Raw genomic sequence first — 12,385 nt, 5'->3', positions numbered from 1 at the left:
ATTGAATAAGTTGTTCGAAATCAAAGATGTTTAAAATTTAAAGTATCAAAATTTAAAAAACTATCCCGAAACGTTTCTTAGAAACGTTGCCTTTTCGACTGAACTAAGATATTTTGGGTAAATAAGAAGCAGTAAATCCATTTTTGCTCCGACCTCTCTTGAGGGGGAGGAACTAAATACTCAAATGATTTTTTTGTTCAGACAATTTTGACCTATCGATGTATTCGTCGTAGAGAGTTGTGAGTGGTATGATTAAAAAGCCCATGCAGGAGAGAATATGGAAATAAAAAAAGTTTTTCATATATTTGGTTTTAGAGCCAGCTTTCGTGGTTAAAAGTTTTGTTTATTTTACACCAATTTCCGTTATTTTTATTCACATTTTCAAGATTTTTATTCTCAACATTTTGTCAATTTAAAAAACGTGTAAAGTATGTAAAAATGTGTAAAAATATGTAGACAATAGTACTGATGATTTTACTTCTAAAGACAAAAAGTATTGTTGGCTGTATTGATTTTCCTTTTTGTGAGTAAAATTTTGACCAAATATTTCAACATTCAGACTTTTAATCAAAAATTGCCCAAAATAAGTTTTTTTAGTCTACGTTGATTAAATATAACCAACTTACACACCCAAAAACGACAAACAAAATCTTTGTAGACTTTTATTGGAGCTAAACCTACTTCCATTTCCATTGAGAGTAGTGTGGAGTTAAATTTTTGCCGTTTTTTGCTAACTTTATGATTATCAATAACAGCATTTTTTGATCATTTAACTAAATAATTACCTATATCTATAACATTTGAAACAATTGAGTGTTGTTGATGGAGGAGCAGCAATGGCAAGGGTGGTTTTGGTCCAACCGTGGACTAGTACAATCCAAAAATAATTTGGATTGTAATCAGTCGGTCTTTTTATTAATAAAAATTTAATCTTTTTTATGTTAATTAAATAAAAAAATAAAATGCAAACCAAAGCTTACTGTAGGTAGATCCAATTGGCTTCCTAAATAGTTACAAATTAATGAATCTAATTTCTTTACTCGGAAGATTATGGTCGGTTTGACTTTTAAAAATCTTTGATTTTTAAATATATATTTGCTTATTGAATTTTTCTACTATTTTTTCTTTATTTGGTCCTTTTTTTAGCTGGGTATCAGCTAAGAAAGGATGGATTTTCTTCCTCTTCTCCTCTTTTTTCTACTGAACCAAAGTATAATTTTTTTTGGGGTTCTACGCGTTAAATTAACGTTTTCTGGCTTAATTACTGCTAGATTTCACGTTTTTCTTTATTTTCAGGCAATGGCCCCTTTTTCAGGTTTTTTGCACAGTGTAACAACGTTGACATTTCACATTTGAAATTATTGGCGTTCAAAATACAGCACCATTGAACACATGAAAGTGTTTAGAGGCATATATTATGGTTTTAGCGGCTTCGACAGCCCCCTCGCAAAGAATTTAGTTGGATTTTTCCTGTTTTTGTGTTTGACTGTTGTTTCTACTTCTTCTTTTTAGTCGTATCAAATTTCGTGCTGAATGACTAGTCTCATTGCTTTTTATGGAGGAATAAATGAGCATATATTCTGATTTGAGTAGATAGCTGATGGCTTTCATGACCTTGTAAACAGTTGTTTTCAAAAATAAATTGAAAACAATATGACTATATTGTTGCAGGGGGACGATTCAGATGTACAAATTCTAATGCATTTAAAGAATTGGTTATGAATTTACTGGCTTCGATATTGGTTTTTCATTAAAAAGTATCCCAATTTTTGTTATTTTTGTCTACATTTAACGTTCTTTTCGTAGACGTAAGACATATTCTGAATATTTACAGGTCTCAAGTGCTTCCTGTGGACGAAAAAATTAACCTATTTAGTTATTTCAATTCATAGCTAATGGCTTTAATGACTTTGAAAATTTAAAAGGATAAATGCAAAATTTTAACTTCGCTTTTTATTGTTCTTTTTGTCGAATGTTACCGAGCCTTATTGTGAAGTAGTCCCATATGTTTTCTAGTGGAATACAAGTTTAGTTATTTTGTTTAGTTTCAGTTTTTATCTGACGCTATTTTGAGCTTGTTAATAAGTTTGTTTAGAAAATGGACCTAAGGTTTTGGATGTAATTAATGTTTGGTGTTATTGTTATTTAATTTTGTTGTTCGTCTTGACTTGCTTTCTTAATAATGGCTGATCTCATCAATCTAATGCGGAATTTTTTTTTACTCCACTGAGTTATTTGCGTTCGAGGCAACCTTTTTCTTCATGCACATTTTTTGAAAAAAAATGAGTTTTTGGGGGTTTTCTATCTGTTCTTCATTTGGTAGACATTTATGCCAAAAATGCGGATGAGCGGGTTCGGAACTTTATGTGCGAACGCACATTACCGAGCCTCCTTGTTTGCTACTATATTGTTATTTTAGCTCGCAGATGCATTGGTTTGTTTGAAGCAATAACTATTAAGTTGACCAATTGTTTGCGTTTCAGTGACGAGTTTACTCAATGCAGGCGGTGAGGTTGTTGCCTACAGACTGGACTACGACAATAGGGAAAATGACAGTGACTACTCCCGCGTGGGCGTTGAAAGTAAGCAAGACTTTAGAACATAGGTCGAGGTGCGCGACCCAACACGGCAGATTTTTAGCATGAAAAAAACTTTTCTGGACTTTGCGTGGTGTCCTCGGGCTTTGGCTGGAACTAAAACAACCGTCATCGACTTTGGCTAGACAATAAAACGAGTCCTGGAACCTTCACCTTAAAAGACCATGCTAACTTAAGCCAGCTCTGATTAGACGGACTTTGGTTGATCACAGGGGGATAAGGCTCGACCTAGCAAAACAGTCTGGCAGCAATAAGTGTACGGTCTGCAAAGTCTGAGCAGGACCCCATCCATTTTACGCATTACGAATGGACTGGAATTAGTTTAATCATGGTCCTCCTGCACTGTGTAGTTTATTGAACCACGTCTCTCGTATCTCGTCACTCATCAACGCAGGGGCGATAAAATAGTGGCTGGAAAAAACACAAGGACCAAAGGGGACTGGGATTTATGATCTAATGTATCTTGCAAATTGAAGGGGATAAAAATGATACGATTTTGTTAACACATGAAAGTGACATTGTGTTAGTGTGACAGGGCAACTAAGCTTGATAACATAGGAGTACTACTAAGAAGCAGGGCACGAAAAATTCCACAAACGTCTGCCAATACATAGATGTTCTCTACAAACTAATCAACAAAGTTAAATTGCGCTTGCTTTTAGTGCTTTACTATTAATATTCTTGATCCTCAAAGAAAACTTTACTTTCGTAAAACTACACAACGCTTAGATTTTGAATGCATGATATTAGTAGTCGAGAAAAAAATAAACCTTGCAAGACGTTTGCAAGACAGAGTTAACCATGAAAGATCTCGCAAGGCAAAGATGCAAGACAGAATTAGTCTTGCAATGATCTTGCAAGAATATTGCAAGATTAGCTCTTCATAGGCCACGTAAAAAGGTCCAAACTTAAGATTCCAAAAGAAAGAACGAAATCAGTTGAAGAACAGCACATCGTTGTTGCCACTTTTATTCTGAAATTTTGCAATTAATTATCTGTTGAGTTTACGTTTCAAATAGTTCTGGTGGAAGTTTAGTGCAATTCAGTCAATCGCAAGCTTACTCTGTAAAAGTCAGCAATGCGGCAGAAATAAAAAAGGTTCAGAAGGCCGGTTCAACTACTGGCAAAAATCGTACTGAAGATTTAAATCAAAGAGTAAATTTTTGTTTCAGTTTCTTTTCAGAAAAATATTGCTAACAGTAACTCTAAGAACTGACCCGAAGAGATCCTATCTCTGTTTTGGTTTTAATAAAAATCGCTAGGCATCCTTAATTGGTTCAAAAATCAGATTTTTGTGAAAGACAATTGTACAAAAACTGAATGTTCTTTTTTTTCGAAAAAATCAAATTTAAAATTTTCTATTCGAAACTGGTTTCAGGAACTCAAAAACAGTTTCTAAATCGCCGCACCTTTTTCACTTAGTTTTGCTTTTTGAGATTTGAATACAAACAATAGTGCCTGAAAAATGAAAAAAAAAAGTTGTGAATGCATGCAAAAAAACTTTCTCTTTTGTTCGAGCTTTAACATAATTGTTGTTGAAGGGTATTACCATGTTCGCTTGCATACGAAAACATAGTTTACTAAAATCAGTTGAAGACACATAGAACAAGAACCGATAGTGAGAAAAAGTACGGAATTTTCACAAGCTCCCAAGGCATCAAAAAAAGTAGCTGACTTTTTTCTGCTGCTCCCAATCTTTTTCTCCTGTTCAATGTTTTTCTACGGGTGCACTTAGTGTACGATCTTTTCTCCTGGTGCGCTCCTGTGGAGACGTGATTGTTCAGTAAAGTTACATAATTGAGGAGCGACCTAAAGCTTAGACAAAGTATTTGATGGCTATTACGTGCCAATTCTATGCCAAATTTGCGCCTGAGGGTCCTTCATTGAAAACTAGATGAACAACGCTAACGCTACTGTCACAAAGTGTTCTAAAATTTTAAAATGACAAAATGTAGAAAGTTGTCTTTTAAGTAGGGCTGCAAATATAGGTTCTTCCATTTATAGCAATCCAGTTTAGCGGTAAGTTGCCCCCTCCCCCCCAATATTGTTAACATCCACTGAAAAAGGATATTTTGTGCGGGTTAAGTAAAAATTTCCCAAAACTCCGAGAAGCTTTACCACAAAAATAAAGTTGATTGATGCTTTATTTATGTATTATAGTAAGTTTATTTTCTAATACGAGACCAACCAAAAACTAGAAGATCTTCCATGTATATAAATTTTAACCTTTCCAGATTTTTTCCGTTTTGTATTTTAACCGTCAGAATGTACAATTTTAATTTTTTAATTTGTACGTTTATACTCAGTATATGTTGTTGACATAGAGGTAAAGAACAATGAGGTAAAGATATTCGGGGAAAGTGTGGAAATTCTACTTCAAATCGTTGAAGCTACAAGACATTGAATTTTTCATTTTGGGTTGTTAATTAGTTTGCAGAGTTAAGGAGCTAATCTTGAGCATATTGACAGTGTAAAGAAAAGGAACGAACTTGAGCGATGTAAGTTGGGGCGAAATGATTAATTGTTTGTTAAGTAAACAAAAGGGAGACTAGCTTTGCAAAGGGATCAGGTAGAAATAGTCAGAATGGAACTCAGAGGTAATTAAACGAAAAGAAGAAAGGAACAAAATATCATCACAGCAAAAAAATGAAATGGAGGAGCTTCGGGAAAGCAATGGTATTTATTTATGAATTACGCCGAAAACCTAAAATTGCAAACCTAAAAGCCATTTTTGATATGATAAAAATGAGCGGGTACTCTCAATGTTTAGCTTTAAAAATAAGGTAATGGATTGGTGTTATCAGGAACGATATAATGGGTATGTTATCTAGGTCAAATTGCTGTATAAGAACGGGAAGAGAACAAAAAGAGTGTGCTTTGAGGGATTTGTCGGCTATATTATTTTTACATTTTTACCAGAAAAAGGATGTTTGGTTGCCTTCAACAAATACCCACAGCACGGGGGAAAAAATTCAAAAAAGGCAGATAAAGTTGTGTTACAAACTTTATTGTTTGAAAAAGCAAAGCAAATTGTATGTGAAGAAAAAGGATTCAACAGTATTTAAGTTTTCGAATGGTAGAAAAAAAGGCTTTTGGTCATTAAAAACTGATACTTTTAAGCTGTAATTCAGTAATTGTCTGTCTCCTATGCACAACAACTTATTTGGTTTGGTTTCATAACAAAATTAGGCAGAAAAAAAGGGTTGGTTGAAGAGACATAAGCGAAGAAATGAGGTGAAAATTAAACGAATTGAAAAAATGTTTGCGTTCATTGCAATAGATTTTTTTTATCCAAGCCCGGTAATCCCTTATTGGGTGAATGAATTTGAGTATTATTTCAGAAGCGATTGTGAGTTGTTAATAGAAAATTGGTTGAGATCTTGGGATAACGCAATTAGTTGCTGAGTTCTTATAATCAAACTTTGTCAGTCAGATCTAATTTATTAGGGATAAATTTGGAAGATCAACGGGTCCTATTGAAATCTAAGCTACGAAACATGTACAATATTCCAATCTCGTTACTATACAGCAAAGGGAATCATTATTGTCAAGAAAAAGTAACAACTAAAGCATTGGAGGTTCAAAAGGTCAAAAAGTTTGCAAGAGAGCATTTTTAGTTGAAATAACGAGTTGAGAAGTGCGTTCGATGTTTGAGATAGGACTAATTATTGCTCCGAAGTAATCTTGAGAATAGATTGATAAGTCCAAAAGAGGTGAAGGGCTGTTTGAAGGAAATTCTTAGAGAGAGAAACTCAAATGCTAGAAAGTCAAGCGTCCATAATTTCACAACCCCCCCGCAAGTCCTCAAAACCCTACTTCTTCCGATCGACCTCAATTTTTAACTGGTGAGACTTTGGACAATTGCATATGCATTGAGAAAAAAAGCGAGTTCTTTCCGGTAACTCAAAGGTGTTTCTTTTGCTTTTAAGACAAACAAAAAGAGGAGATAACTGATTTTCTTATGTATTTTAATGAAAGAAGGAACACTTTTACCAGACTCCAAATAAATACCAAGAACCACGCTGAAACGTGAATATCGCAAATAAGTTATCGTTCCGTTACATGGTATTGATGCCATATGATCTTCTACAAAAGGAAAAGTCAGAAAGATCTATATTTTTGCTGATTGTTACAACATCATGACCATAAAGAAAATTGTTAAAAGATGGTTAGAAACAGAGATTATTATAATGGGCACACTTAAGAGATGGGCACACTTAAGAGGGCACACGTAAGCAAAGCACACTTAAGAGAAATTAGACAAATCCATAGCTGTCAAAACATAAAAACTAGCGCGCATGTAAAGAGATAAAGTGACATGAAACCTGAGTATTTCTGAATCCTGAAAATAGAAAACCATTTAAACCAAGGAACTGCGGTCATATTGAGCAAATGTTTACATTGGATAAATTATATCTTGTGACCGAACTGCCACGCCCACGATTGTACTGATACGTTAGGTAAAAATTTTCTAAAAAGAACGAAACGTTACGTTTTGGTGATAAAAACTGATAAGGTTGAGTACCCTCAAGCACAAGAAAAACCATCAGACGCGAAAGAGCAAGTCTGAGAGAGAGGCTTACTAGGCTGAAGAACAGCGGTTCGTCAGTCAAAATTGAGAGCGAGAAAGCTCAATAGGAAAAGTTAGTTCTCAGAGTGAGAAAATTGTAGTTGTTTAGTGAGTTATTTGCGAAAGAACGTAGTTTCGTAGTTGCACTGAGTGAAACTGCAAATTTATTCAAAATTGTTGATTGCCAAGCTTGTAAGTTTCTGGCCAGTAACATAGCTACTGGAAGTAACAACTAATTTTTGTTATTTGGGGTAGGAATGAAAGTGACGGATTTATTTAGACTTGCGGAGAGAATGATTGAATTGGTTCGATTTAGTGTGAACCATAAATAAGTTTAAAAATTCCTTTTGATTGTTGAATTTACTCAATTATCTTTCTCTGGCTATAACATTACTCGTTGCTGGTATTACATATTTTGATTATTAGTTCAATTTCCCGGATTGAAGTTTTCAAGCCGCCGAGAGAGCAGCTTTTTTGGGGACAACATACTACACTTCCTAAAGCAAGGCAAATCCCCAAACAAATCTTTCGGAGTTTTGATAGAGTTTTGGGCAATAGCCAGTCCCCAGCTAGAAGCCTTCAAACGACAAAAACAGAAAATTGTACAGAAAGCATGCGTTCTAGATATTTTTGCGTCAATTAATGGGTTCGAATAATCAATTTCAGTAATTAAATTGTCGTCATGATCACTGGTAGTCAAATCATTATAAAAAAATTGTGATCGAGACATAATTACTGATAATAGTGTACAGCTTCAGCACGAGTAATGGCTGTCGGTAGAAAAGAAAGTGAGAATAGCGATCACAGTGTTTTCTTGCCTTCTATTATTGTTTTGACCCCCTTTTTAGTGGGGAGGGAGGAACTATATACTCAACTGGTTTTTTTGTTCAGTCAATTTTGGCCGATCGATTTACTCATCGTAGAGAATTGTGAGTGGTATTATTGAAAAGCCAGTTCAACGTAGAATGCGGAATAAAAAAAAGATTTTTTCGATTTTCTATTTTTACAGGGAGTTATCGAGGTTTAAAGTTTTGTGAACATTCGACTAATTTTGTTCACAATTTCAGTAATTTATGCTAAAATTTGGCAAAATTTTGCTATAATAGTTCGAAATGAATTAAAATGTTGAACGGCAGAGTGTTGTTGTTACCATTAGAGATAGAAGAGCGTTGCTGAAAAGTTTGGTTGAAGTTTTTGACTAAAATTTTTGATAAAATTTTCAAAATTCATTTTTTTTCATCAAAAATGGCACAAAATATGCCTTTTTTGTCCATTTTGTTAGAGTTGGCCAGACTTAGTGACCTAAAAGCCTTCAAACAGACTTCTTAATCTCAAAAAGAGCGCTAGTTTCAATTAGGTGCCGTAAGAAAGTCTTCTGGAATTAAAACTTTGCCTTTTGAACATTTAACTCGATAATTATACAAAATGCATCGTTCCATTTTTTTTAATATTTGAAGAATCCCACGCAACATATGGTCTAATTCGCAAACACTTGGAACATTTGGTCGGTTTGCTGGGAGCGCGACAAAATGAGGGAGAGGTTCGACAATATCATGGATTCTTAGAATCAGAGACTTCTTGGTTTTTATTTTGATGTTGCCTTTTTCAAAACATTTTTCTTTTTGTTTTTTATGTTAATTACTGACAATACTTTTTATTCAGGGCTCCGTTAATGACAGCTTCAATATACGTAAATTTGAGGTCGAATGTAGATACAGTTTGTTTTCAGAGAACCAAAGGGTTTTTATGGCTTTGAGGAAGAGATTTATTAAAATTTTACAGTATTCTTGTCTTTTGCCTTGAATTGCTATTCTTTGGCAGTCTGGTTTTTAAGCTTAACCACTCAGAGATATAAATTTCTCCCTTAAGAGGTGCAAGTGAATGCTTTCTATTCATTCGGTTGTTACCCAATGTCTCCTATGTTATTGAATGTATTTGTTTTCAGGAAATTTTCTTTTGTAAGTTGTAACATTATTTAACAATCTAACCAAAAAAAGTTTAACAACATTTGAAACTGAGCATATTTTTTGTTTTCATAATATATGGTTTGAAAGGCTGCGACACCGTCTCTTTCAGAAATTGGCAGAGTTTTTCATTTTTGCCCTTTATTTGTTGTTAATTTTTGTTGTCATATGTCAAATATTGTGTAATCAAAGGTCTCAGTGGCCAACTCTAGATATTCAAATGAACTTAATAACTGATATTGGTAAATAGCTAATGGTTGTTTTGACTTTCGAATTAAATTTCTAAAAGAAGATTAATAGTATTCTTCAACTTATCTCTTTTTGTTCTGGCTTCCGTTTTTTCCGTATTTTACAATGTTTCATCATTTTCGTAAATTAGACTCATTTTTTAGTGCTCTTTTCAATGTTTTGTTGAATCAAACAATAATTTTTCTTTTGTTCGAACGTTTTAAGTGATGTCTTCTGGGCTAAGACAATTTGTTTCAGAAGAATTTTTTGAATTTTAGATACTTTTCAGTTTTTGTGGTTATTTTGTCGTCATTTTGCAATAGTCGGTTTACAAAAAGACGTTATGATGGTCAAAGGAGACGCAAATGAAGATGTTATGTTCTCGCGGTTAATATCATGTAAATTTAATGAATTCAAAACTGTGTTTCGTAAAGTTGTTTGTCAACTAAGTTCAGCTTGTATTTATTGTTATTTTTTGTAGTCTTATGATTTAGTAATAATAACAGTAACAGTCTCTCATTAATAACAGCCACAGTTAGTTTCCGAGTAGTTGCCAGACAAACTGTCTACTCTTTTAGTCGAAAGCTTTTGTTGGCTGTAATTTTTGAAAAATATTTGTTTTTTAATAAAAAAAGAGATAGATTTTTTAGACCTGCCAATTTTATTTCTGTTAAATTGTAGCTAATCATCTCTATATACAACTCAGACCATTTATCTATTGAAATAAAATTTTCCCTTTATAACGGTTTTAGTTTCCTCAAATGGTCTTTCCTCTTGCAACAACCAGTTTTCATAAAAACAATTTTCGTGATTTTTGCATGTTTGTCCTTTTTTTGTAGTTTTTTGTTTTCTTTTCACAGTATCACAATAATGGGCGTCATTTGACTTACAAATGTTTTTACCTTCAAAAAATGCAAACGAACATTTTTACTGTTTTTAGTGATCAGCTTAACATTTAATTGATTGGGGGTTACATAGTTTTCGTGAATAATTTTTCGTGCAAATGTTTAGTTTTTGCCTGTATTTGTCGTTCATTTGGTAGTCGTATGACACATCCTGGATAAAGAAAGGCCTCAGTCGCTCTCTATTGAGGTATAAAATACTCTCTCAATGATTTCATTTGATGCGTAATGTATCTAATCAGTTCGATTTTAATTCTTCTTTTTAAAAAGCAATGTTTTTATAAACTTTGCGCCTTTACCTCATTTCTAGTCGACTTGTTGCCAAGTCTCATTGAAGAAAAGTTCCATATTTTGTTCCAAAAAGCGCCAATTTTTTTGTTCCTCTTGACTCGCTTTCTTAATAACGACTAATTTCATGTATCTAATGCCGCATTTCTTACTCCGCTGATTTATTTGCGTTGGAGGCGATCTATGTCCATACACATTTTTTTTGAAAAATAATTGATTTTTTGGGGTTTTTATCTCCTCCTCATTTAGTAGACAATTAAGTGAGAAATGTAGATGAGCGGGGTCGGAATTTAATCTGCGAACGCACATTACCGAGCCTCCTTGTTCTCCGTTAGTATCCATCGAAATCCAAAGAGGTGATATTAAGTTTCACCTTCCCAGTAAACTCCTTATATGATTTTATTTGCTCGCGGGGGTGGGGGGGGGGGCTTGAAACCGCACAAGCAACGTTTCAAAAGTTATGTTTTGATCGAACGAGCCCCTGTCAAAAAAATGCGGGGTAAAAAACAGGAAATGAGGAATCTGAGCGGAATATAGAAAGAATTATGCTCAACGATTTTCATATTTTCCTGAGCGGAACGAGTGCAATGTATAAAATAGCAAACAAAAATTTTACTAAGGAGAATAGCAAATAAAACATAAGAACTGGGTATAATGAGCGGAATTTGCCAAAATTTTAGCATAGGAAAAACTCAGCATGTACGGGACCCCCTGTACTCCCTGTATGTGGGTGATTAAAACGGAAGTAGCAGAAGAATGTTTCACCTATTAGCAAACCTTTTGTATTGCAAACTTGAGCTTTTTTAAATAAATTCTTGTAATAATTGTAATATATTAAAACCGCTTGGAGATGCTGTGCAATGCAACAAATAATTTAGGTTATATGCGAACCAAATTTGATCAAAAGTTTGATAATTTGGCATCGAATTGATTACAAAATGTATTTTATAAATTTTGCCAATAGCGCGTTTCTGATCGTAAGAGCAATAATTTTGTAATTCTTGAAGTCGACTCTAAATAATTGGCTCACATCATTGCTGGAGTTTTTCACAGCTATAACTTTAATGCCACAACAAAAGTAAAAATAATTGTTTTGTTTGATTTTATCAAAACTTAGTATAAACACTTGAAACTAAAAAAATTGAACTTTTAATTTTGTTTTTGATTGCTTTACTGTATGTTTTTCTACATCCATCGAAGTTGATTGTATTCGTGAATTCGGATAAATATCTTCAATATTTCCCCAGGTTCCGCAAACTCAGGTACTCTTGTGGACTTAACTGGTCAGGACATCACATCTGTGGTTGTTCATTACGATTCTGGTCAGGGTGTTTGTTCAATTACATTTCCTGGTGTTGCTGGTAGTTTGGTCAACTGTTCAGACGAACAATACCAACAAACTTTCACCCTGGATTCCAGTCACGGATTAGCTGGATTCATCACACTTATTAATACTGATGGTATTAGGCCATATCTGGTCATGCCATTGCAGTACCGTAAGTTTGTTTTCTCTCGCCTTCTTTTCATTTTTTCGACGTTAATGCGGCCCAAAGGCAGGGAAATTTTCGATCAATAAAGGATTTCAAGGTGTGTTACATAAGAAAACTATCCCGGTTTGGGTTGTTAGCCTGTGTAAGCGGATATTTTTGTAAGGAAAGTGTGAACGTCTGGAAGTTCTGCAAGAAATGTGAGGAATCTGCTGAACAACAACTTTCCGAAGATTGTCACCGCGTATTACAAAAAAACTGATTACATTTGTTTAGCACATCTCTTACACAAATTCAACATCTCTAAATTGCCTGAGTTAATTGCTTTCGTCATATTCCTTACAAAATT

General features: G+C 34.0%; 1 protein-coding gene across 1 annotated transcript in view; it reads left to right on the top strand.

The window, feature by feature from the left end:
* Nucleotides 1-12,385, top strand: part of LOC142349137 (uncharacterized) — a 271,437-nt gene that overhangs the window by 41,457 nt on the left and 217,595 nt on the right. The window contains exons 5-6 of the mRNA XM_075400552.1: nt 2,484-2,582; nt 11,797-12,045. Of these exons, the coding sequence (XP_075256667.1) occupies nt 2,484-2,582; nt 11,797-12,045 (348 nt within the window). The remainder of the gene's footprint in view (nt 1-2,483; nt 2,583-11,796; nt 12,046-12,385) is intronic.

The sequence above is a fragment of the Convolutriloba macropyga genome, chromosome 11 (assembly GCF_964194025.1).
Source record: "Convolutriloba macropyga chromosome 11, txConMacr16.3, whole genome shotgun sequence".
In the NCBI taxonomy this organism is placed as follows: domain Eukaryota; kingdom Metazoa; phylum Xenacoelomorpha; order Acoela; family Convolutidae; genus Convolutriloba; species Convolutriloba macropyga.
The sequence above is the reverse complement of the archived record's forward strand: the minus strand, read 5'-3'. Positions and strand labels throughout refer to the sequence as shown.